Source organism: Phoenix dactylifera, chromosome 1, assembly GCF_051530095.1.
Source record: "Phoenix dactylifera cultivar Ajwa chromosome 1, Ajwa_hap1_PhDact_Kaust_v1.1, whole genome shotgun sequence".
NCBI classification, from domain to species: domain Eukaryota; kingdom Viridiplantae; phylum Streptophyta; class Magnoliopsida; order Arecales; family Arecaceae; genus Phoenix; species Phoenix dactylifera.
In genome coordinates this window covers 4,980,001-5,006,242 of record NC_143190.1, presented here as the reverse complement: position 1 = coordinate 5,006,242, position 26,242 = coordinate 4,980,001, and the positions used below count along the sequence as shown (strand labels likewise).

Here is a 26,242-nt window from a genome sequence, read left to right as displayed (position 1 = left end):
CATCGAATGAATAGAAATTGGGGTAATCATCTTCACCATAGGTGATCTCGCCTCATCGAGCAGCTCCTTAGCCCGAGCAGTACTTGTTGAGCTTGGGGCCATAAGAACTTTATTTCAAGGGTCAACAAAGTAGTGGATCTCTTCTTCTTCTTCTTCTTTCGAAGGACTAGCCTCAACCTCACTAGACTTCCTTTTGCTGGCAACTTCTTTAGCATCTTAGACATGAGTTTGCTAAGTTAGGTCAGCAAAGCTGAACATTAACACTTAGAAGGAAAAAAAGGTTTAGTCAAGCCAAGAAGTTACCTTTGGTAGAGGTTGGGCTAAGGCCAGCATTCATCAAGGCAGAATAGAAAGTAGTTTGGCTAAGGACAGTACCCACATACCATGAAGGTTCTTGTTTGACAAAATGGGGACATGTTAATCATCTTCTTCCTCGGCATGATCCGTTGCATTGGGAAGGCTTAACCTTTTTTGAGGTCACATAAAATAATTGACCCTTCCAACCATGAAAGGAGGAAGGATCGGATGGAAGAAGGTGGCAACCCTTCCTACTGGAGAGGTACCACCTATCCTTATTTTGGATGATCCTCCAACTAGAAGAAAGTTTTAAACAACCTCAAAGAAGCAGTAAAGTCTTGAAGGATGATGAAGGAAAAGGGCCCAATGATCATCATCTAGGCATTGGAGATAAGCTGAGTCGATACGAGTTGGTATCTATACAAGAGCTTGATGAAAAGAATCGGGATAGGAAGTCTCAGCCCCACCTTTAGAGTTTTATTGTAAAGGACGAAGTAATCTTTCCCATGCGATGCCACCCAACCAGGAGGGCTAGACAACTCTAGGAAGAAGCTTCGAGGAATATGGTACTTGGAGTGGATCCTCTTCAAGTCGGTCCTCCTCAAAATGTTTTTCTCAGCAGTTGGAGTGAAATCAGCCGCCGATAAGGGTCCCTATGAGGCCTTGGAGGTTCGATAAGGAGAGCATCGAGCTACAAGCTCATCATCTAATGACCGCTCCACTATTTGCCTCAACATTTCTCCTAGACAAAACAAACAAAGAAATGGGAGAGAAGAAAAGGGCGGAATGAGGGATGAAAACCCTAAAACACCGGACCAAAGCAAGGTTCCGGGAGGACCTATTGAAACTTAAAGTGAGGAAGCTCCGGCGGAGGGATGGAAGGACACACTATTGGTGAGAACGAGAAGGAACTTTGGCTAAAGATAGGAGGGGGAAGGACTTTAGAGACGAAGCACAAGCCCACTCTCAACCTCTCTCCTTGGACAATTGGCAGCAGAAGGATCGAAATAGAGATGATGTGTAGGTTGTCATCATTATATAGAGCCTTGGGCATCTTGGATCGACACCATCATTTGGGTATTCAATTCGATCTCCGCCACATGTCGACTAGGCATTTTGATCTTGAACCACACTAAGATTGCTACCGACAAAACATTCGATCATCATCCTAGAAATTCCGCCTCTAATGATACCATTTTGGGAAAGACAGGCACCACCATGTAATGATAAATGTAGTCTCAAGAAGATTTTTGAAGTTGAAAAGGCAATTCTAGCCGATCAGCTCCATGGCTCGCCTTGGCTAGTAAGCCTAGCCGGAGGAAAACCTGTTTATTCTCTAAGCAGATCAAATCTACTCGGTCTCAAGAAGTGGGGGTAAGTAATACACCTCAGAACCGACCACAATCGATGTGGCAAACCGACTAATGGAGGATCGCCACATAGCCTCGGGCTGACCACTCAAAACTCGCCATGTGGCTGACTTAGAAGGCGCATGGATGGTCTTTTACATTTCAAACTCTCCCTCTAGCTGGTAACAACTCAACCATGATTGTTAACTATTTCCAAACAAGCATAATGTGCGAACAATCCATGTGGCTGAGAAGCGTGAGCGTGATTCACGGGTAAGATACGCAGACTGCTGCCATAACAGCTAGTGCACATAACTAACTTGCTCGGTGACGGATTTCGACCCTTGCCTATATATTGTGCTCCCAGAAGTCCTCTAAATAAATCCTCTTTCAACTCTACTGTGCCACTCTACCACTATCGGGCCTCCCTCTATTCCTTGAGGGCTCGTTTGGTTCGCGGAAAAAGAAGGGGGGAAAGTGTGGTCAACGGGAAAGTAATGAGATGCCTCTTGTTTGGTTGAAGTTTTCAAAAGAGAGAGAAGGGAAAGTTGTATTCCCATGGGAATGTGATTCCCACATTTCATGGGAAAGTCTTTCCCATGAGAAACATGGGAAAGTTACTTTCCCATGAGGCGGGAATCACTCCATTTTTACTTTTTCCCAAAAAGTCCCTTCAGTATTAAAGAAGCATTAAAGAGGCATCAAAAATCTAATTTTTATTAAGGGCATAATAGGAATTATATATAACTTTCCTAGGAAAGTGGATGGCCAACCAAACATAAGCACCTTGGAAATTTGTCACTTTTCCATGGTCAACCAAACATGCCAAAAGTACTTTCCTAGGCATCCTCTTCCTAGAAATTTGTTTCCCAGGAATCATATTCCTAGGAAGGAAAATGCTTCCCGCGAACCAAACGAGCCCTGAGAGAAAGTCCCTCACCGGACATGCTTCGGTGGATGGACTTCCTTGTCTTTGTTGTTTCAAGTTGGATCGAACGCTGAAGCAATGGTTCAAGAAAGGCCTCAACCATCGATCACCAACTTGCGGACATGAGGCATTGAAGCCATCGCCATCCAAACACACCCGCCATCAGAAAACCATTGCAAAAGCGTATAGCGACCTCTAGCTAACCTTTCCGATCTGAACAGTAAACAAGTTGAGCACTTTAGCAAACTAGTCAGCTTGACATCTTGATCGGGCCGATTCCCAACAACAATAGTTACATATCATTTCATGTTCTAAAGTATAATAATAACATGATATGGCTACTGTTTTATTGCTAAATAACTTGTCTAAACTTAATTGTTGCAATGGATGATTATTATTTAAATAATAATGAGAAGTAAGAGTTTTAGTGCATCTACATCGTTCCACAATGTTGTCATTATGGAAATCCTTGAAGCAATAGTACATAAGAAAGCATTATTTAACTATCAGGAACTAGACAAAATATACTAGATAGATAGATAGATAGATAGGGGGTTATAGAGGGAAAAAAATAATTGCCTCTCCATAATAATCCAAAGCCCCACTAGGACATAAAATGGAGAAAGAAATATTCTTTTCCTGCTTTTAGTGTAGATAATAGATGATTTTTGTTTGATAAATGCATTTTCACTTTAAACTGTCTCATTCTCTTATTCCCCTATCTGAAGCTAAAAAAAAAAGATAAAACTAATTATAAATATTTTATAGATGGAGATGACTAGCAATGGTGACACTTGATAAAATTTTAGAAAAAAATATATAAAGTTTTAGTATTAATGAAAAGTATAAGTTTCTTAAAATGATAAATATAAGTTTTTCACCATCCCACACACGCCAAAAAAAGGAGACATGAATCGAGCTTTAGATTAGTGGCCATGCCCACTGATCACTTCGAAGCTAGAGGTCAAATGTTAGTCATGTTATCCCTCAAGATATTTCCAAGATTCTGTTGAACAAAAAAATTTGAGTTTGTGGGTTCGTTTCTTAGATAAATAAGGTCCTTTGTTTTCACGCACTAGACGAAGACTTTGTTCTTCATAGAAAATAAACACTTGGTACAATTAATTATTTTTTAAAATATAAACACAAACATAAAATGGTGGCTGAGGTAGTGGTTGTGATAGCTAAGGTAACGATAGTGCTGTTTGGGGAAATGATGGTGATGATAATGGTGTGGTGATAGCTACAATGATGATGCGGTGGTAATAGTTTACGATAGATGGTGCAAAGTGCCAATATTATAGTAGAGACAACAAGATTGTAGCAATAGTGTGGCAAAAATAGTAGTGATGGTGCTACGACGGTAGAATTATTAATGATAAAAGCGATGGTGGTGGATATATTGATGGTGAAGGTGGTAGCAAAAGCAGTAACAATAATGGAAGTGATGCCAACATTGGTGGAAACAATATTTATGGTAGTAGTAAAAGTATTAGTTTCTTATTTTTACTTTTTAAAATAATAAAAATAACAATAAAAAATAAAAAATAAAATAATAGCATGAACTATATTTTTTATTAATATTTATGATTTGCTTTTAAAAATAGAAGCTAAGAAAGAGATTCATCGATGCAATCTAGGGTGGCGTGGTTGTTCGCTTAGTTGCCAAGCTAGCAATATGGGCGCTGGCAACATTCGATGTAAGACTGCAAATGGGTTGGGTTGACCCGTGACCTGACCCGCTTAGACCCAATCCAACCCGATTTAAAGGATCTATGGGGCCTGGTCGGATTCTAAAATTGAACTCGTTTCATTTTTTGGGCCAGGTCTAAGTTTACTAAATTCTAACCCGATGCGACCTGTTTGATTTTTGGAGCAAATTTGGGCTTCTTACTCTGTGACCTGACCCTTTTGATTATTCTTATAATTTTGGGCAATTTTTTTATTACTTTCAGAAAAAAGAAGGCTATTGAGGGCTAAGCATACTTAGAGTTCTATGGCCTTTGGTATGTTCTCTCTCTCCATGTATGTCCACTTCATTTTCATGGATATTATGGGAGATATTGACTCTTTTTCTTCCGATTCTCTTGAGACTATACAGATATTGGTGTCATATTTGGGAAAGAGAACAAGTTTAACAACAACGATCAAGAACTTAGTTTCTACATCCCAAGAGCAGCCAATCTAGAATGGCATTTCAAACAATGTGGACAATTTTCAAAACATCATTAACATTTGCACCTCGAGCATTGACATCATTCAGGCATTTGTCTCTCAAAATTCCCCACAAGTGATTGATATCATAAATCACTGCGTTTGAATTACTGTCATTTATAATACACCCAAAACTTCATTTCCAGTAGGCAAAGAGGAACATTTGGTTGAGGCATAAGGGATTTGTGCAAATGTTGAAAATTATTATTAACGGTAAAGTTAAGCAATGCCTGAACTTGATGTTAGTAAACAATTTGCTAAGTTAGAGATGTATCTCAGCACTGCAATGCAAAATAATGTTGCAACCCATTTGAAAGTTTCTACTAGCTTTACCATACAAGCACTACAAGATAGAGAATTCCATAGTTGACTCTAATTCACTAGCTTGTTCATTAAGATTTCGGTGGGATTCGGATTTGTTAATTGTACAAGAATTTTTATAATACGTTATGCATGAATATTAAAATCTGTTTCGTATTTATTTTGTAAAATTGAATGGGGTTTGGACTTGACTTGAACGGAACCCAAATTTTTTGAGTTGGGACCGGGTTATATATGAACCCAATCCGACCCGCATGATCCGTTGGATCAAAAATTATAGCCGTAAACCGACTCGACATGACCCAATTTTTTATTAGGTTGAGTTTGGGTCCAAATTTATGGCCAATATCCAATCATTTGTACCTCTAATTTCGAGGTGGGGTACGGAGGAGCCCCATTTTCTTTGCGAGAGAGAGAGAGAGAGAGAGAGAGAGAGAGAGAGAGCGAGCGCCATATCCTTTTACGGGGCTGAATCGTATCCTTCTGAACGGTGCCACGTGTACCAGCCCGCGGAACATGTTCATCAAAGGCGCTGTCCGCCTTCTTTCAGCTGAAACCCCACCACCGTAGATATATATATATATACATGGTCGGAAAGTCCGAGCGCTCGCAGAAATACAAACGCGGGGGCGATCTAGGGTTTTCGTTTGAACCCTCAGCCCGCTGGGGCTCTCCACCTCCTTCGATTCTGTCCCCATCCCCGATCCAGGATTAGGTTTCGGACAATCCTTTCGCTTCGAGCAGCGATGGGGCGCTCCCGTGGAGTGCCCAACACCGGCGATGATGAAGCCAACCAGAGGCCAGGATCTCTTTATCACACTCCCTCACCTTCTAATTTTGATTCTTTCTTGGAGGTTATTGGTGTCTACTTGATGGAGTTTGTTGTTACTGGGAACTTAAGTAGTTTGATTGCGAGAATTTTTGCTGAATTTTGTGTTTTTGAGTTGGCATTTGATAAAATTAGGATTTTGGTTACGAATTATACATCGCCATTTGGCTAATTGTATATATGCTAAAGTTGTAGATTTTCAGAAAATGTTATCAATTGATTTCCACATGGATTTAGTGGATGAAATTATATGAAGTTGAAAGAATTCTAGACTAATATAAAATTTCTGAGAAGTCATGGATTAGCAACCTGAAAGTAATTTGATTGGTTAAACAGAGGCACAAGTGATTTTCTTGCCATTCTTTTCGTGATGGCTTGGTCTTGAGCGGAAAAGAGACTATGATCCTGTATGAGTCATTTTAGTGCAAATCTTGTCCAGATAATTTACACAGTGTTGGAAATGCACTATGAGGTACTCTGATGAAAGGTAAAATTCATAAAACTTAGTTGGTGGTTAGGTTGAATTCATAGAGACACCAAAAAAGTGGTCTTGCCAGTTTTGTGATGGTGACATATTGAGTTAAACTTTATGTTTTGAAATTTAAATATCTTTTCAGACTATCAAAATTCCCAAATATACGTTAGTAATGCAGATATGCAATTCTCATGAAGATCAATCTATCTATTGATACATTTTTAAATGAAATCTAAATTGCATGAAAATTTAGGAGTTCAACCCTAGCTTGACTTTCAGTTGACTATTTTGATTAGCTCCTCATTGAGACATGCTAACGGAAGGCACTTTCTACTTGTGTTGAATCAATGCATAGACATGTTCATAGTATTACTATGAGAAGAGTTTTAGTAGAGGGACATCCTATCCAGTTCATTATTTTCAATATATGGCAGTCAATGTAAACTATAAAGTGCCATCATTAGTTTGTTTTGCTTGTAGCCAACAAGGATTATGAATGCGAAGATGGTGATGGGAGATTTTCTATGAAGTAATGAGAATCATTTTCTTAGAAATTAGCTACATTGTTTAACATGAAATACACAACAATAGGGATAATTTAATAGTCTTATGAACCATCATTTTATTTAGCTCATGAGTGCTGATATGTATCTTGTTTTCCTTCTCAACATATACCGTTGAACTGAGGAGAGAGAGGGACGGGAGTCAATTTTATGTGGTGTATTGGTATGTATTATTGTTTATATATTCGATCTATGATGATGTTATCTAATATTTTAGGGCCGTTTTGCTCTGGATCGTAAGTTCTAGATCAGAACAATTAGTCTAAATCCATTATTTAACAAGTAATTTTTGTCGTTAATTTTCTAGTTTATGAAAAAGTTACCGGTCTCATCAACCATTTTTTCAAAAATTCCATTCAACCAACATCGAGTAATGCAAAGGGGACCAAAAAATTCCAAGGCATTATATTCTCAGCCAATATGAATGAGTTCACAAATCCTGTCTACGACAATCTTGGGGAGAAACAAGAATGAATGAAGAATATTTTGTGATCTCTTTCATTCATTTAGTGCAGAATAAATCCTATTGAGCATTTCTGTGTAATTTTTAGTTTGTAATACCAACATTGGACAATACAAGAGAGAACAAAGAATATCTAGTCATTGTATTCTCAAGTATATGAGTCCAAATTCTGTTTAGAGTAGTCTTAGGGAGTAAACAAGCCAAGCTTTTGAAGGATAGCATGGTATAAAAAGAATTGGATCTGGTTAACTAAAGATCAAAAGCATACATACCTCTAACATGATAATGTACAGGTTCACTCAAATTCCTTCGTCAATATTTTCTCCTGGACCTTTTGTTGTTTTTTCTTTTCTGAACTTAAGTGGTTGATGTAAATTGAAGAAAACCCTATCCTTCCACGGCCCATGTCATCATTTATATTTGATTGGTACAGTAAAGATCAGACCAAGGCACAATAAGTCCTATAGGCCCAATCTTACATGTTCGGTGATTTATATAGATGTGATCGCATTAATTAGTACATCAGTTTCCTTTTATGTTATGCTTCATATTTGTTTTTTTCAAGGTTTTTAATCTCGGTAGGGGACCTCATATGCCGGTAGGAGGGTCAATTTGGTGTACCAATACTTTGTATGGCCCCTATGCTAAATATCGGTTCAATACGATTTTGGTATGGTATACTTGGTCCAGGCCGGTACATACTGGTTCTACAAACCTTGATTTTCTTAATCTAATGGATCCCACACCTTTGCAAAACTAATATTAAAAGAATCAATACTGAGAAGAGGAACTGGATTACAAGGAACTCTGGTAAAGGCATCTAATAGCAAAAAAATTAGCAGGGAGTTTGTATAGCTAAGTTATTTTGGTAGTTAAAAAGATGTGTGAGAGATAATATAGTACTTACAGGTTGAGGGCTGTGTATATGTCCATATGCAAAGGAAACCATATTAAGGGATTTTTTTTTTTTTTTTTTTGTAACATTGCACTCATGCATGACATGCTTCTTGTTGGTTATCACATTTCAAAGTTTGAAATCAAATTTAGCAAGTTAGGGTGCTGATTGTTTAAGAGTCATGTATAATTGTATTTATAAAATATCAATACAAATACTAATTTATTTATAATATTTTTTTATAATTTACTAAATGGTTACATTTTGTTTGTTCTTGCAAACTGCATTGATGTTTTATAGCGCTTAGTAGTGCCCATGTTGTATATCATAGTTTGCAAGGTTGACACACAGAAATATATGTACATGCGTATGCATCTCTTGATTTAGGAACATTTATCAATGACCTGCAAGGCATAGGTAGAATGAAGGTTTGACGAAAATTAGGGGCTTACTTTACCTTTATCACTAGCTGTCTAATTTCAGAAAACTTAATACATCGTAAACTTTTGTGAATGCAGACAATCAAGGATGATTAGTCTGCAACTGTGCTGTGTGAATTAGATGGTTTCCGAGGATGTAAGAAAACCTATTCTAAACGTCTTATGGGCTTTCTAGACACTTTTTAGTGGATCTGCAAGTGATTTCCGATAACAAAGATAAAATCATGGAGAAAGCTGGATATATAATGCAGATTTTGACAATATATGAAAGTCGATAATCTTGAGATAATGCAAAGATATGCAGGAAGAATATCACTGCTGTATTAATGATTTTGGAATCTAATATCTTTTTAAGAAGATTTTACAGCAGATTAAAGAATTGAAATGTGACATATGGAGAAAAATGAATAAAGGGAAAAAGTAGGGAAATGAGAGAATTAGGACTGCTAGAGAGGAGCAAAAAACAGCTGAAGGGGATGGCCAAATCTTGGGTTTCTTCTTTCTTTTCTAGTGTATTTTCAAGGAGATTTTATGGCGAAATAAATACTTAGAATATAATATAAAAGGGAAATGAATAGAGTGAAAGGTCATAAGAAATAGAGAAGCAATTAGACTTTCAAAGTGGAATGGAAGATAGACTTGAAGAAAAGGAATGGTCAAACCTTGGTCTTTTTCATTATTTTCTTTCACCAAACAAACTGATGAATCTTGCCCCCTCTATTGGCCAAGAGAGTGCAAAACGGTTCATGATGGAGCACCTCTCCAAGTCCCGGCATTCAACTCTTAAATCTAATATAGAAGACCTCTTCTCCAATCTGAGACACACATATTGATCTGAGGAAACTCAAGGTAGCAGGAATATAATGAGATATGGAACAAAGTTGGCTTTCAATATATTTATTGACGATATAAGAACGCCTTTCTTGTATAGTCATAAGCTTTTAATCTATCAAGAAAAGAATTCATATGTTCTTTCTCCATGAAAAATGGTGTACAGCACTCTCTTTGCGACATCTGTTCAGTCACGTCGCATAAAAACGACATCAATTTTGGTTATGGCATTTTGGTTTAAATTCCTTTGGCCCTTCGTTGAATGCCTTGCCAACTGTACAACCGCCCATTTTTAGAATATCAAACACAAAAGCAAAAACTCAATTAAACTTTAAACACCTTGCTTGAACTAATTCCTCTAACACTATGTATTTTCAGTAATACAAAGGACATCAGGTGGTCAGTCCCAACCATCCAAAACAGTTCTCTATTTTTAAAATTGTGAAAGTGATAACCATTTCCAAGCCTTGTCCATCCAGATAGGCTTTGATAATGTAGATCCAGCTACATTCAAGGGCTACAAATCCAACTGTTGTCTTAAATCTGCATTTTTCTTATGCATTCTCCTCCAACCCTATTGCACAAGTCCCCTGATCTTCATTCAAGATGGCCATGACATTCACTTAAAAAAAGAAAGAAAAGTAAAGAAAAAAGATGACCATGACATATCAGTCTTGCATCTATTAGTTTATCACTCAATGGCCATAGCATTCTCATCAAATATGCAAGCCATATCTCCCATCAAAAATTTTATCAGGGACCTCACTTCAATATGCATTCGCACCAAAATTACATTATTATAAGCATTTGGATATCTATAAATTTTTGCCCCCATCACGATGATTATCTAAATTTTCACTTCAACGTGTATAAAATTTGTTTTATAAATTAGCACTCAGTTCACAAATAGTTTACATCATTGAACAATCTGAATAGTAGCAATCAAGGTCCGCCGAACCGGTACTGGGACCCATACCGGTCGGTGCTCAATACGGCTTGGTACCTATTCGATATCGTATCGAACCGGCATGGGTAGGGCGTGCTGGTTTACGAATCGGCACACCCATTTCTTTTGGAGTTTTCAAGAATATTTAATTGATAATCACTCTTTTTGAACTTTTTTGATGATCTTAAATCTAATTTGATTTTTTTTTATATTTCTTTTGATGTTTTTGATTTTTTTTATATTTTTATGATTCCGATTTAACCGATATGATGCATCTTATTGCTTTAAAATGATACAAAATCATAAAATGAATAACATAAAATATTCTCAAATCAAGTAGTGACGTAAAAATTAAAAAATGATACAATCAATTACATACATTTAAAGTCCAACATACATATCGATATCTAAAATCGGATCGAGTGGCGATGCCTCTTGTAGATATCCGGATTATCAGCATGGTCAGGAAGCACATTAGCCTACCCCTCTAACCAATCGACGTAGTCTTATACGTTCATCTCATAAGGAACGCGCATTGAGTTATAAGCACTCTCGGATCTCTCGTTGAAGTTTTAGCTCTGAGAGGTATTCTTTGGCTGATAATACGGCTGTGGAGGGACCCATCCGAATATACTGGCAGCAAAATTCGACTCGTAAAATGCTTCAGGCTGCATAGAAAAGTAGCTACCGAAAGATGCCTCAGACGCACCATATCCATGTCTATATCCGTATGGATTATAGGTTGCCTGTGGCTGCGGATAATAGGATCCAGTATATGTCTCAAAATCTGATATGTCTATGGATCTTACTCTACGTGCAAGGTCATCTGCAGCTTCATCGTGTCCTTCTGAATGACCTTGAGGAGTCTGTCTTCTATATGCAATCGTATCTTGCAGGCTCTACTAGATCATGCATCGTGATCCCTATCCAGTGTAACATGCGTAAACTGGGACTCACCGATGAATTGAACACCATCCTGCGACTGTCTCATAAATAATGGTTTTCTATCCTCTACTTCCTCTTTGACTGGCAGATCTATGACCAGCAGAATTGTTATCGCTGCTGCTCCTGGTTTCTGAATCTAAATGTACTGGCTCCTCATTGACACTCTCCATTGGGACTGTAGGTGCTTTCTTTTTTTTTTTTTTGGTGTGTCGAGCAGCTACCTTCTTACCTTTTGTGTCCTTATCTGTCTGGCTATGTTGGGAGGATGTATGTCGCCCTCCTGATTGAGTCGACTGGATAGCGTGGTGGCCTCGTCTAAGCATTTTTCGATCATATCTTTGAGAGAATATCTCGAACAAGGAGTCATGTGGTGACGGGCTCTCCTATGGCTGTGGCTGTGGTTGATCAACTGGAAGAACGTGTGGAATATTGCATTAGGCCCATTGCCCTATATCGCCCCTAGCTTCGCTGGCTACGAAACTAGCTGGTTGTGGAGGTGATCCTCACTCATTAAGCTCCGGCTCCTACTGCTGGCCCACAAGCCATTCGATTATTGGATCATCCTCATCAGCAACGAAAACACTATAGATCGGATCTGTATACTTGATCTCCACTTTAAAAAGCATTAGGTGTAGTTCACAGTGTCAACCCGGTTCAGAACCAGGTGGAGTTGGTGCGAACCGGCTGGTTTGCATCGAGTCTGCATTGAACCGGCCAATTCCGACCAATTTCGGCCGGTTCGGACACTTACCAGCCGGTTCCAGTTGGTAAAGGAGTGGTTCCGGTCGGCTTGGTAGAGGTTCTGGCGGTACGGGGCTGAAACCGAATGTATTAGGCGAATCGACCCGATTTTGCACTGGGTCGATTTGGCACTGTCTGAACCGGGAGGTCGGCCCGGTTCGGCAGACCTTGCTTTCAATTGTAAGTAATGTAGCAATACAAAAAAGAAATGTAGATGTCCTGAAGAAATCAGCAACAAACCCCTAAATGGAACGCAAATCTCCTAAAGTGATTAGCATGCACCCCTTTATCATCAAACTTATTTGACACCCAAAAGAAACAAAAAGGACAAGCTTTAATCTATATTCCATTTGCCACTAATGGACTCCACCTTGGACTCTTATGTAGACTGCAGTTGCAGTAGCACTTTTCATGTTATATTGTCCTGAATAATAGATGACGCCTTTTTAAACGGCCCAAATTGAACAACTCATCAAGGAGAACTCTTAATAGCAAAGCAAATGTTACCCTTTCAATGAATTTATTTCTTCAAGATTTTCCAGAATTTCATAAATCCAGCAGACATGGTCCAAATAGGCCTATGTAACTCTATGATTGAATGATTGGGATCTTCCACTTGTGTAATGTGCCTTTGAGTACATTGTGCCCTTCTTTCAACGGCAATAGATAATTCTCTACTATAATTGCATTTTGTAGATTTATTTGTGTGTGCACATGCATGTGTGGATACGTAGTTTTTGGTTTTATTTAAGTTGTTTGAATCTACTATTTTTCACTTTGTGTGATATTATTTCATGTTATTGGTTGTTAATATGGTCTGTATTATAGTTCTAGCTGTAAATAATAAAAGTTTGCATGCATCGTCAATATGATTTGAAAAGCATTGTGTTTAAGATACATATTTTAAATTTGGGCATGTTATATTTATAACTCCACCATATTTTCACCTAAAGAGCCCACAGGTTTGTTAATGTTTGTCTGACTAAGTACTCATTCTACATATGCTAAAAACATGCTTTGGGATTTGTTGATGTGGGAATGATGTAAATATCTAAGTTATTGTACAAATAGAGGGGATATTGTATTAGAAAAACATCAAATTCTGATTCTAGTGTACTAGAGGGAAGGCCTTGGTGCTTTAGTAAGGTTGCTCTCTGTGACCTGGGTGTCACAGGTTTGAAATATAGAAACAACCTCGTGAGGATAAGGTTGCGTACATCTGATCCTCCCCAAACCTTGTTGGAGTAGGAGTCTCATGGGATGCCCTTTTTCGATTTTGGTGTACAACATAGAAAGATGTTGATGTAATCTTAGAATAATTGTGCCAACAAATTGAGCAATGAAATATGATATATCACATTCAGAATCACAACCATTTATGAAGAAATGGGCCATGGACATTTATTATACATGTAGAAGATTTCAGCAAAGCAATTTAGCTTCCATATTGTAGATAGAGTTCCTCTGTATGACAGAGCAGCAAGTTAGTTGTTTGGAAGGAAAGCAAAATGACAATAACATCAAAAAAATCAATTTAGCACTTTGCAATTATAAAAAAAAGTTTGGTTAATGAAAGTCAAGTTTTTTTTTTTTGGTTTTTTGCCTTTGAGATTGGGGGGGGAGGGGGTAATAGGAGGCCCTAAGGCCTTAAAAAAATCTATTTAAAATAGCATCCAAAAAAAGTCAGTGATTACAACAGGTAATAAGTTGTGTGAAAAGGAAAACAAGTTTTATTGAGATTCTTTAATTAATCTAGATACATTAAGTCATGCTGAAGTTTCCTATGACTATTCCTCTTCTCTTACATGTTACAATAGTCATGCAAACTAAATGTCGGGAGATCTAAAATATTGGTGATTTTTTTTTCCTATAAAAAATATTGGAGATTGTTGTTGGTTGTTGTATGCATTACAAATATTAAGGTTTACACTTTATAGTTTAAATGTAGGGTTCTATCATTATCATTGTTCTTCCCTTCAATGTGTTCTCAATTCAAGCATTATATGAGGTTCACATTAATTTACAGACAGTTTTATGATTTAGAAGTCTCATGCACCCAATACTTGTTGCCTGAAAAGTGTAGTCACATCAAGTCATAGATTCAAAATGATCGCAATTTATTGCTTATTGTATTTCCTCTTGTATGTTTATGTATCCAAAACTCATGTGGTTTATCCTTTTGTAGATCAAAGAGAAGGCGGGTTGCTTCAAGTGGAGAAACTTTGGAAAACATGGCGACAGGTTTTCTTGCCATTGAACTTATATGAATTTAAGAACATAAGGATTTCTTACAAGGGCTACACTAAGCAATAATTAGGGCGCCTATTTTTGTTCTGGGAAGTGAACTTTTCATGACAAATAAACACACATCATGCTTTAGGCTGTTTCTTTCCTTTTTTTACTTTCTTTCTAGTAGAGGGTATTTTCTTTCAAATGTCTTGTGGCTATATTTTTAATTACAAATATAAAAGGTTTGTTATGAGAAGCATATTGACCTAAAGATGTAAATCTAATTGCTTAAAAATCTTAATTATGTAAACTTTTAAAAGTGCATATTTGCATATTCATCCCTATTAAAGTGGAATGTGCTCATATACCACTTCAGAAGTATGAAAGTTGATTATATGACCCTTCAAAATAAAAAAAAAATACATATATGCCATTGCAGCATGGAAACATCCTTCACAAAATTAAAGTTGTGCTACTATTGTCTTACTCTTTTATCCCTTTAAGTCATACTCAAAAATTTGTTTCATTAATTATTTCTCCATTAGAAAAATGAAAACTACATGTGTATAATTGGCATGAAATTTCAGACATGAATCTTAAAATTTTTAATATGTTATATATCAAAGTGGGCAAAATAAATGATTGACAAGTTGATTACCTTTTAGCCTAGTGTAACTATTGTTAGAATTATGAAAATCAGTAGTCTGACATAAAGGGCATATATGCAAGAAACCATTCATTTTATACTGCATATTAATGGTGGTTGAAAATGAAGTGACAGATTTTAGATCCACCAGGATTAGTTGAGATAATGCTTAAAGATGCATGATTATAGATGACCCTTGAGATTCTCTATGAGTAATTGGTGGTTAGTTACAAAGTTCTTCCATTTGTTTTGAGACCAGTAAGCTTAGGTATCAGTGGGAGCTCTGGTGAGTATAAGCATCAAAATGAATTTCGAGAATTAGTGATGAGGGCAATGGGCGAGAATTTATAACAAATGTGGCCAACCTTAGAAGAAAGCCTCAAGTAATATTGCACAGATAATGACAAACTGATAAAATAGTGGGCCAAGTTCTTTACAGTGTAACTATAAAGGGGTAAGGTTGTTGATGTAGATTGGCAGTAGGATTTAGATTTAACTGATAGCAAGGTAACTTAAGATTAAAAGTCTACGGTAAAACTTTTGACTAGTGGGCCTGATATGATATGGTGATTCTAGGATACACTGAAGTTCTGCAATATACACTCAAAAGGGATGAGTTAGCTATAAATGGTAAGGGTAGGGAGGGAGTGGCCAAGTTCTGAATGAGGTGGGACAATTAATGATGTTAGAAGAGGCCAATGCGTAAAGGCTAATGCTCATGGAATGACCAATATCAATTTGTGAATATTCTAAGTTTATGGATCATATGAGCTCAAAATGTAGCTTATGGGACATGAAGCATATGTAGCTTATCCAAGATGAAAAACAGACTTGGTGCTCAAAATGTCAATGTAGCTGGTAGAAAATGCGTGGTAGACACAGTTAGTCTGACAAAATGAAAAGCTTGAAACGGGCTAATATTTAACAACCATGAGAACTCATAAAATGATTTAGAGGCTATGAAGCAGGTACTGATCATGTATAGTGGGAAAAAATGTAGGATCTGCAGAAAGTAAAACAAGACAGAAGTGCATAAAAGGATGATATGGATGGAATTTGAAATATCTAACCTGCAACAGGTGTGATCTGAAATGGATTTCAGATCTGGAAAGTTATATAAATTTTGAATGTATTTCTGATTTCTATGCAGAAAAATACGAAAGAGGAACCAATCACTGCTTCCAATTGCAGTCATTTCCATGATAATGATGCTTTTGCTCGAGTGCAAATCAAGAATAGAAGTATTATAGACAAAAAAAGAGAGGGAAATGATAGGAAAAGCAACAGCATTCAACATTCATTTTTACTGAAAAAGCTGGTCACATTCTCCTATTCATCTTTTACTATTCCGAAAGATATAAAAAGGCTTACCAAACAGGACTCTTTGTTCTATTCTGATATTTCTATATGTTTTTTTTTAAGAAATCAATAAGAAAAAAAGATCCTTTGGCTTTGTCAAAATAGAAAATTCAAATCTCAATAACACACAACATAGAAAGTCACTATAATCAACTCAATACATGATCCTAATACTTAAAACATTCCCCAACCCAAACATGACATGACGTAGGACCTGTACGTAATATTCCTCCTCAGAATAGGAAAAAGCTGCAAAATTAGCTCTAATGTTGAGTACCAAAATTGTAAGAATATACACAATATCTAGCCTTCTCCTAAAAGATTTGAATAAGAAACTCCTAAATCTTTATAAAACAACAAATTACTACAAATTAAAACAAAAGAAGTTAAGAATAACTTAATTAAACCGCACTTGAAACTAAACTATGTTAAGGGATTAAAGCTATTAAAAGATGAGCCAAAATCAATGTGTAAGCCATATTATCTATTGCTTTGTGATAAAATTATCTATTGCTTTAAAATTATCTGAAATTCTTAACTAATTAGCAACATAGTGGAACGAAAAGATCCTTCATATGAGCAAGAGATGGAAAACTTTATAAAGGCTTATCTTTGAATATTTGGTAAGTGATGTAGGACAGTCTATGGGAAAAGGGAATGTATAAGGATTTAGGGTAGGGCTGAGACCTAAAGGTGTTGCAATAAAATCGAACCAGCAAGGTCATGTTTTTGAAGGAAATAGCTAATGGGCAAGTACTATCTAACCCAAGGTTGAGGATTCTAGGGCTTGAATTGGGACTTTGAGGGAAGGTGCTGTTGAACAATTGAAACCAAGAGCATGTTGTAATTCTCTGGGAAAAATCTGATGTGCATAACATAAAAGGTCTATGAGAAATGAAGAATGTTTTTGATAAAAACGACTGGAAAAATGGTGGGCTGCGACTATAGAGAAAAAATGAAAGAAGAGAAAAGGGTAAAGAGAAGAGAATGATAGTATCAGATGCTCTGACTAGGAATCACACATAGGGTTTTGAAGGAATCATACATAGGGTTTTGAAGGTCTCACACTTCCATTGCAGAAACACGCCACAATAGAAGAACTGTAAGGAACCATCCATTTCTATTAAGACCCCTATTTGTTACAAAAGAAACCATGATAGGACTTTCTGACTTCCTAAAATACCCTTGTAACATGGGGTCAGCACCCATGGAACTGTACCATGAACACCATGCTACGGTATCTGTGTACGGTACTGCTACAGTTCTTGCTCATTGAGCTAACCAATTGAAATATGAGATCTTTTAATCTCAGCCCTTGATTTTGAATATCCCTATTAAGCAAATAGAGATAAAAAGGAAAAATACATTATATTGACTCCTAACTCTAATTCCGAGAAAAATCCCTGAGTTGCAGCCTTCAGTGCACCTAACATGGTTTTGGGTCTCCATCATTGAGATTTGAGACATTACAAGTGTTGGTTTCTTCAAGCTCAATAATGGGGCTTAAAGGATCAAGGAAGACTAAAAGTCAATAGAACTAGATGCTTAAAATTCCATTTTTTGAAGAGGATTAACAAGCTAAGTATATTTTAACAACCTGGAAAACCTAAAAATGGAAGGGAGAGGAAAGTGGAAGCAAGCAAGGATTTTATGCAATGAGAGATTTTACTCTTATCAACACCAACTAGCTGTGCCAAGTAAGGATTTGGGCATTGTGTGCTGGCGCAATGCCCTTTGTACTAGCTTGGTATGTACCATGCTAGTGCATGTTCTTTGCAAACACTAGCACTACATCATTCCAAGCCTCAGAATGCAGCTGCAACTTTGTTAGTGCCATATTCTGGTGAGGCATTAGCATGGTGCATACCTTGCCATTTTGATTGTGTTGTCTGGCACTTGAATCCATGACATGGAGTCCTAGAGTGGTTAGTTTGTTGAGCAATCACAATATGATGCTATCAAGGTTCAAAATCTATGAAAAACTTATGAGTACTTGTGGCTGTAAAGAGGCCTCTTATATCAGACAAATAAATGTTTAAAATATTTGGACTTGATGTGTTGAAGCTAGTCTGATCATGGAGAAGTATAATTCAAGGGGCAAAGGGTCCACAAGTCATTATAAGGAAGGATGTTATAATGAGTACTTTTTGCTTTTTAAAAGATTATGACAAGTTACTAGCTTTAAGCCCAACTGTGAAGGATAGGTAATGAAAATGTGTCTGAGATTTCAAACTAAGATTCCAACAATAGAAAATACACTAGGAAATTTCAACTCAAATCAATAGTAGACAGCTCGTACTGGAATTTAAGAATTACATTGTTGTAGAACATAGAGTTAAGCTCAAAATTTGATGGGAAGTTGGGAGAGAGGATTTTGAGAAGATTGCAAGCATGATAGATAGCCCCTAACATGATTGATTGGTGAAGAAGGATCTACAAATGAATTGAAGTTTTGGGACAAGACAAGGATTAAAGATTTGGTTCATCCTGGCGATATTGTACTAGACCGAAGAGACACTGGGTCCTTGGATCCATCTAGGATCTTGGGTCTCTCTAGACTGGGTTGTCTCGATCTATCTTGGTGAGAATGGATCAGTTTGTTGGTTTGTAGCACTGGGGATGGCATTGGGCTCTGAAAACCAATTTCAAAATTTATTTATTTTTTCCTCTCCATCCTTGTTTTCAGCAAATGTTTAGGGCCAATATGCGACCATCTTGGTACATTTTTGGTACCTGACCCAACCCAGATAGTGTGGGCCTTGATATCAGGATTTAAACCAAGATTTGTCATACCGGTCGGTGCTGGTGCATATCCAACCGTACCATACCATATCGATACCGAACAAATATGCGGTACGGAGGACATACCAGTAGTCGGTACACCGAACTGGATACTGTACTAGACGTACTGATACTACAATAGGATGGCGCCAGTACAAGGTATGGTACTAAAACAACGAACTCTGATTTAAACCCTAGGGGCAAGATTGCAAAGTTATGGTCATTGTTACATGTAGACAGTTTAGGAAGGTTTAGAATAAATTTGTTTCACATTGAAGGGAATATATCGGGTGTTGGGTTAAATCTTGTAATGTTCAACTAGGATAAGTACAATGAGAGGAGAGGCATTTCTTCCAATCTAAAAAAAAAGGAGGTTCGAGACTAGCGGGAGGGAAATTGAGTTAACAAAAGACCTATCTAGTGCAAGTTTGATATAATGCTTGAAAGATGTTTGATTCTTTGAGATGTCCTGTTTTTACAGTAGTGATAGAGAGGTGACTTTGATGAATGTGCTAGGAGGTTCAAACATGAGGTTCAATAAGCCTCACAAGGAAATGAAACAGAACTCAGTGGGTTCTTGTGAATTTCAATAATAGTTGGCTGATCATAATTTATGAAAATTGGCGATCCTTGGCTAGGCCGGTGAGATGATGAACCAATAACCAGGGTGGTGGCAACCATTTGCACCATTGGTAGTTCTCTCCCATCCACGGCCCAGTATCTGACAATCTTAAAGGCATGCACAAAGGTTTTCATATGATGTGATGTTTTGATACTATGTAAGTTGTTGAAAATATTTGAGCAAGGTTCGCCGTCTTGGTACCAGATCTCATATCGGTGCCACACTAGCATTGTTGGTACGGTACAGTTCGGGATCTTTCCGGCGTACCGAGTGTTAGTACACCATCCGTGTCGGATATCTGTATCGAACCGGTACGGTATGCTCCGTACTGTTCGGTTCAGGCCGGTACGATCAAGATTCGCTATCTCGGTACTAGATTCCGTACTAGTGCCATACTAGCACTGTGTCGGTACGGTATGGTACGAAATTTTTTCAGTGTACCGAGTGTCGGTATGCCATCCATATTAGATACTGGTACTAAACCGGTACGATACAGCATGGAATGCCGTACCGGTCCGGCCGTGGACCGGTACCGGAACGGATAAAAAATCGGTATTTCCCGGTTTTTTATCCGAATCGGCCGGTACGGGTGCGTACCGGCCGGTTCGGAGCCCGTACCGGCCGGTACCGGCCTCGTACCGGTGCGAACCGGCCGGTTCGCACCGGTACGATTTTTTTTTTTTTAGAACCACAGCGCCGCGCGCTGTGGTTTTTGAAACCACCGCGTACCGGCCGGTACGGGATCGGTACCAGCCGGTACGTACCGGACCGGACCGGTACCGTACCGGTCCGGCCGGCCACCGGTACGCCGACCGGTACCGGTACGGCGGACCTTGCGATACAGTGTTCTCTGTGCCGCTGGATTCGGCTAGTATGGCGAACCGTGGATACGACAAACCATGTATTTGAGTAACTATGTGGTCTCATTGAGACAGCCAAAATTATGGTGATATGAAAAAACTCACATTATGAACATGGCACCAAACTAAAAAACATGGTAGAATATCATTTTAAGACTCTATGATGTGTGATTGATGTTAGGTATGTTGGACAAAATGCTAAGATGTATTAGCAGTAAGCACTTTGTACATTTGTATGCTCAACATATGTGCATTATAAAATGTGATTGTACTAGGATTAGATATGTTTAGTTTCGGTATATAAGATGTTTCACCACAGAAGGCATTTAAAGCATAATGCTTACTCAGGCGTAATATGAGTTGTCAAATTTTGATTAGTTCGGGTATTGGAATATTTGTCTAGAATACATTGCGAGTCTCTGGATTGTTGGGGTAATGGTGGAACAGTTGTTTGTCCCCATGTGCAGGAAATTGGATTCCATATATATTACTGACCACAAAGATGGAAAATAGAATTGTTTCCATTTAGGCAATGTTGAATCCTTCCATTTTCTTCTACTTTTTGTTCTACTACATATAAAATTATATATAAACTTAGAGACATTGGTCTTCTTTTATGTAAATCTAATCTCATGGTGGTTGTGTACTGTTGAGGCAGGTCCTGGAGCAAGTGAAGGGAAAAAGGCTTTGTATCACTGTAATTATTGCAATAAGGATATATCAGGGAAGATTCGTATCAAATGCACAAAATGCCCCGATTTTGATCTATGTGTGGAGTGCTTTTCTGTAGGTGCTGAAGTTACTCCGCACAAAAGCAACCATCCCTATAGAGTTATGGTTGGTACTTCTTTTACCTCTTTTTCATATTTGTTGCTTATCCTTAGCAGTAACTATCAAAATGTAGCTTGAGAAATTGTTTTTGACAAATGTTTAAAAAAGGCCTAAAATGTTAGTCTTGAACTGATTAGTATTGTTTATGTTTCACTGCTGAAAGCCTGAAACCATTTGCATCTGAATTCATTTACTTTGTTCTTATGTAAATGTACAAATCTTGGAATGATTTGTATTGCTTAAGTTTCACTGTTGAAAGTTGAAACCATCTTGTATCTGAATTCATTTACTTTGTTCTTATGTAAATGTACAAATAATAGTAATGTTTGAACATATCTAAATCGGCTGAGGGCCTCCTGCTTGTGCGGGAGGTCCTAGGTATGACTCCTTAGATATGTGTATATTCTGTAACTGTCAACAACAAGGGCACCCAGAAAAGGGGAAGAAAAAAAGAGGGGTTATGATACTTGGACATTAACCATGTTTTAAATGAATATCGTTTATTATCTTTAACCACACCTTTCTTTCTCTAAGGTGGCAATATAAAATGTGAAGTGCGAAACATGATATTACTTTCAATTTTTAGAATACAAATTGATGTTATGTTCGTAGACATGTTATCAGGTCCTTGAGAGTTGGCTGAAACAGAAACTCTTCCTGAAACATTAATCTATATTATTATAGTTTAGTCACCTTGATATTGGTTGCAAACTTACATATTACTTTTCAAGATGAGACAGTATAATGGCAATGCATGTTTGTTTTTTTTAATTTATTTTTTTCATTTTTTGCATGTAAACTTAACCTTACACATTTTTGAAAGCTAATATTCCGGGAAATTATTTCTGTTCCTTGACAGGCAGTAAATATTGCAAACCTTGTGCACAACAAAATGCTTACTGACTAAATTACATCATTCATTTTCATAATCATTAGCATCATCCTTTCTATGTTTGATCTGAAAGAAAACACAGGTATAGTTTGATATATAATTCAAGACAAAAGCATAGCTTATAGAAACAAATCTTTATGTTGGACCAAACTCTAGCCTATAGCCTATTAGCCTGTCAGTTATATGGCTGTCTTAAAGTCCGTTATGTGCACAGAAACAAGTAAACACCTAAAGTTTACGTCTTCGTTTAGAAGGTAACTTCAGTCTTATGCCTATTGAGGTCTTTTTCTAACAAAATAATGATAATTTGTTCTGATCTTATCTTGGTCTTCTGCTATATTATATTCAATGAATAAACTTTTCTTTTTGGAATATGCTTTATGCGCATCTATTTGTTTTATCAGTTCTGATGACCACAAACAACAAAGAATGCTATACCTATGTATCTTTACCTTTGATTTGTTGTTCAACTGTGTTTATGACCAGATATGCTGTTATCTTGTGCTTCATTAATTCATTGCAAGCAACTTGCGTCATGGTTTTCTTTTATTTTCCTTTACAATGAGATCCCTTGGCTTTGAAGCTCTTATTGGATGCCTTCTATTACTAGCATAGATTGTGAGAATGCATTTTGCTCTATATAATTAAATTTGTCATAAGGTTGTAAATAACATGGGATGAGGCCATCCTGATTCTTTGTGGAATGAGATGCCCAGTGTACAGATGCTTAGGATGGTGGTTTCCTGTCCCATTCCGGTCCATTTTTGACTTGTCCCATCCTGACACTTATGATGCTGCCCTGTACCAATACTGGTTGGATGCCTCGACTAGTATTTAAAACCATGATTTCCTATCTTAATGCACTGTTTTCCTCTTTGTTAGTTATTTGAATTACTTATGAGCACAGAATCGCACAATGCTTGTTAATGAGCAAGCTGCTTTATCAAACTAATCCTTGTGTCTTCATATCCACTCTTATGCTATGTTTGGTTCCTTGAAATGGACAAGAATCAGAATGGGAACGGGATTGAAAAGCAAGAAATGGGAAGCCACATTCCCATTCCTTTGTTTGGGAATGTCATAAAAAATACTATGGAAAGGATTGCTCATTCCATTTCGATGTTTGGTTCAACTAACTATATGATGGAATGGAAAGAAATTTTTATTAGTTTTCTTAAAATATTCTTAACTAGAAAATATAAAATATAAAGGCCGACCTTGACACAATAGCATGATGCTCTATTATGACCTGGGTATCTCGGGTTTAAAACATGGAAACAACCTTTGTACGTGGGGTTAAGGCTACATACATCTGATCTTCCCCAAACCCTATAGTTGCAGGAGCCTCATGCATCAACAACTTAATCTTTAATAAGAATTTAGAGTAAACAATTACGAAAATTTATATGTTATTCAAATGCTATAATTTTTTTTTTAAGGATCTCATACACGCAAAAAAATTCCTCTATTCGTACATATTGAATATCTTTATTTACAAATCAAAAGATCCATCGTCAAACTAAAACAAGACCAGGCTCTAGACATTAATAAAACTGCAATTACTATATGGAAACAACAGTATTAATTAACACAATTGAGAACTATAGGAAAAAATAAGAAGTTCATGAAAGAAATTGATGCATGTAATTCCACAAACAAATTTTATTAATGCAAACACTTGTTCTTAGTTGTTACAAAATCATTTCCATAGAAATCAAATTGAAATAACGCAAAAAAAGTTTTGCTTAAAATTCATACAACTTTATCTAGATTGTCTGCTGCTTCTCCAATCATCAAATATTTTAAATGCCAAATGATCTCTCCATGCACTCCATTGATCTAATGGCTCAACAATTGTAATTGAATCACCACCAATTTCATTGGACATTTGATTTGCGCGTCCACCTTTTTCTCTAATGAGTCTATATCTATCTCTCTAAAAGAGTTATGACGAAGGCAACATGCTATAGTGATTTGACTTTTTATCTTGATTGGGGAGGAAGGACTCCTTAAAATTGCTTAGTGTAGCTTAAGCATGTGAAGGCATCTATCTATCATGTTTCTAGGTCCTAAATGCTTCATATCGAAAAACTCTTCACCATTGTTTGGTTGGCTTTCTTCTCACTCTAAATTTAAATGGTACAGATGCCTTCTAAATGGTGCAAGCAGTCCCTCTCCCTTTGTGTTTCCAGCATCCACTAAATAGTAGCAACCTAAATTCAAAACTAGGTCGAGTAAGATGAACTTATATAAGTAGTACAGATGATTCAAATCAGATTTCATATACTAGAGATGTATTGTTTGCAATCAAATCTTACCATGTGGGACCCTTAACCCATTTCTCCTACTCATAGCATCTCAAGGCACTCTACTATCAGCAGCTGACCTCTCCCAACTTGGTAAAACATAGATGAATTGCATGTCTTGCGAGCAAACTCCTAAGATACTGGTAGTAATTTCATTTTTTCATGCTCGGTCTTGTTTTCTCTTGGCATGCTTATAAAAAATGATGTATGCCCCATCTGGTGCTCCTAGACAGTTCTAACGTAAAAGGAATTTGGTTCAATTTGTGTCATTTTTAAAATAGTTAAATATAATTAGTTGATAAATGATAGTCTTTTACCTCAAACCATTTCCATATTTCATCTATGGAGTGTGCAGGAACTGGCTCAGGTGACTTGAGCAAGTCTCATTGTAGTCTTATGATGGCATGCAAGGCATTATTAAAATACCTACTTACTGCCTCCCCTTATCTTTGAAATTGAAATTTGTTAACCCTGTTCTTAACATGGTGGGCAAGGATATGGAAGAATATGGAACTTGTTCCTCCATGCTTATATTTCTTGTTTCTTTTAACAGCCCGATGGTTCTAAGCATGAAACGTAATTTATTGAATGTGTATCTACGCATCCTAACTTGTTCAATGCAAGTGACGTCTCTCTCAAATACTAGTTGGTTTGGAGTTTCGAATCTCTGAACAAACCTAGTCGCATATCTTGCCTTAAGACATGCTTCTGATAATGTGATTGCATTATGAAATTGAGTAGGAAACAAAAGATCCATTCACTAGATGCATAATATCCAACCACAATAGCAGCAGAGCAACAAATTCTCTTCCTCATTACTTTGCTCTTGGCCTAGTTGGGCCATACCTGTATTAAAAAATTGGCTTCACACAACTGCAATGAGGAACCGTAAAAGTAAACATGTAAATTTATCTTATATAATGAACAACAAAATCAGGAGGAGAAAAATAATGAAAGCAAGCAAAACAATAAAACAAGGAGCAAAAAGAAACCCCAATCTGATTTGGTATCAAATTGATTTTATGATGCATAGAATTAAGTCCACCTTTGAACTTTGATGGTCAAACAACCTATGAAACTGTGTGCTTATATCTTAAAGAGACTAGAAGAGATAAGTGAAGGGTAGGAGAAAGAAAAAGGTTTCTGCTTGAGTATTCATGGCGGATGAACATGAAGCAACTAATCCATTGAATATGGCAGGCTTGTTGTAGGCGACTACAAATACATGACCATTATAAGCTTTTCTTTAGTTATGGGTCAAGCGTACCTGTGGTATTCATTGAAGTAATAATGGGAATACAAGAGACAATGAACAAGAAATGATAGGATCTGTCTACTTAGACCTTGACAACAAATATCCTAGGGATAGTGAGCATCAAAAGATTCAAAACAACCAATTTCCTAAGGTTGTCCATTAGTTATCATTACATCAATGCATTACAAGCTATTAGATTACCAGGCTTCCCAGTGTTCCATGTC

The 26,242-nt window shown here is 37.1% G+C and overlaps 1 protein-coding gene across 4 annotated transcripts in view; it reads left to right on the top strand.

The window, feature by feature from the left end:
* The first annotated feature begins 5,522 nt into the window (after positions 1-5,522).
* LOC103700871 (transcriptional adapter ADA2-like) overlaps positions 5,523-26,242 on the top strand; it is a 37,784-nt gene continuing 17,064 nt past the window's right edge. The window contains exons 1-3 of one of the 4 annotated variants that reach the window (XM_008782766.5): positions 5,680-5,908; positions 14,423-14,478; positions 21,393-21,571. In XM_008782766.5, coding sequence (XP_008780988.1) covers positions 5,856-5,908; positions 14,423-14,478; positions 21,393-21,571 — 288 coding nt within the window. In that variant the 5' untranslated portion in view covers positions 5,680-5,855. Of the gene's footprint in view, positions 7,140-14,422; positions 14,479-21,392; positions 21,572-26,242 lie in introns of all 4 variants that reach the window. The other 3 variants (XM_008782767.5, XM_088718394.1, XM_088718397.1) reach the window with 3 other exon arrangements.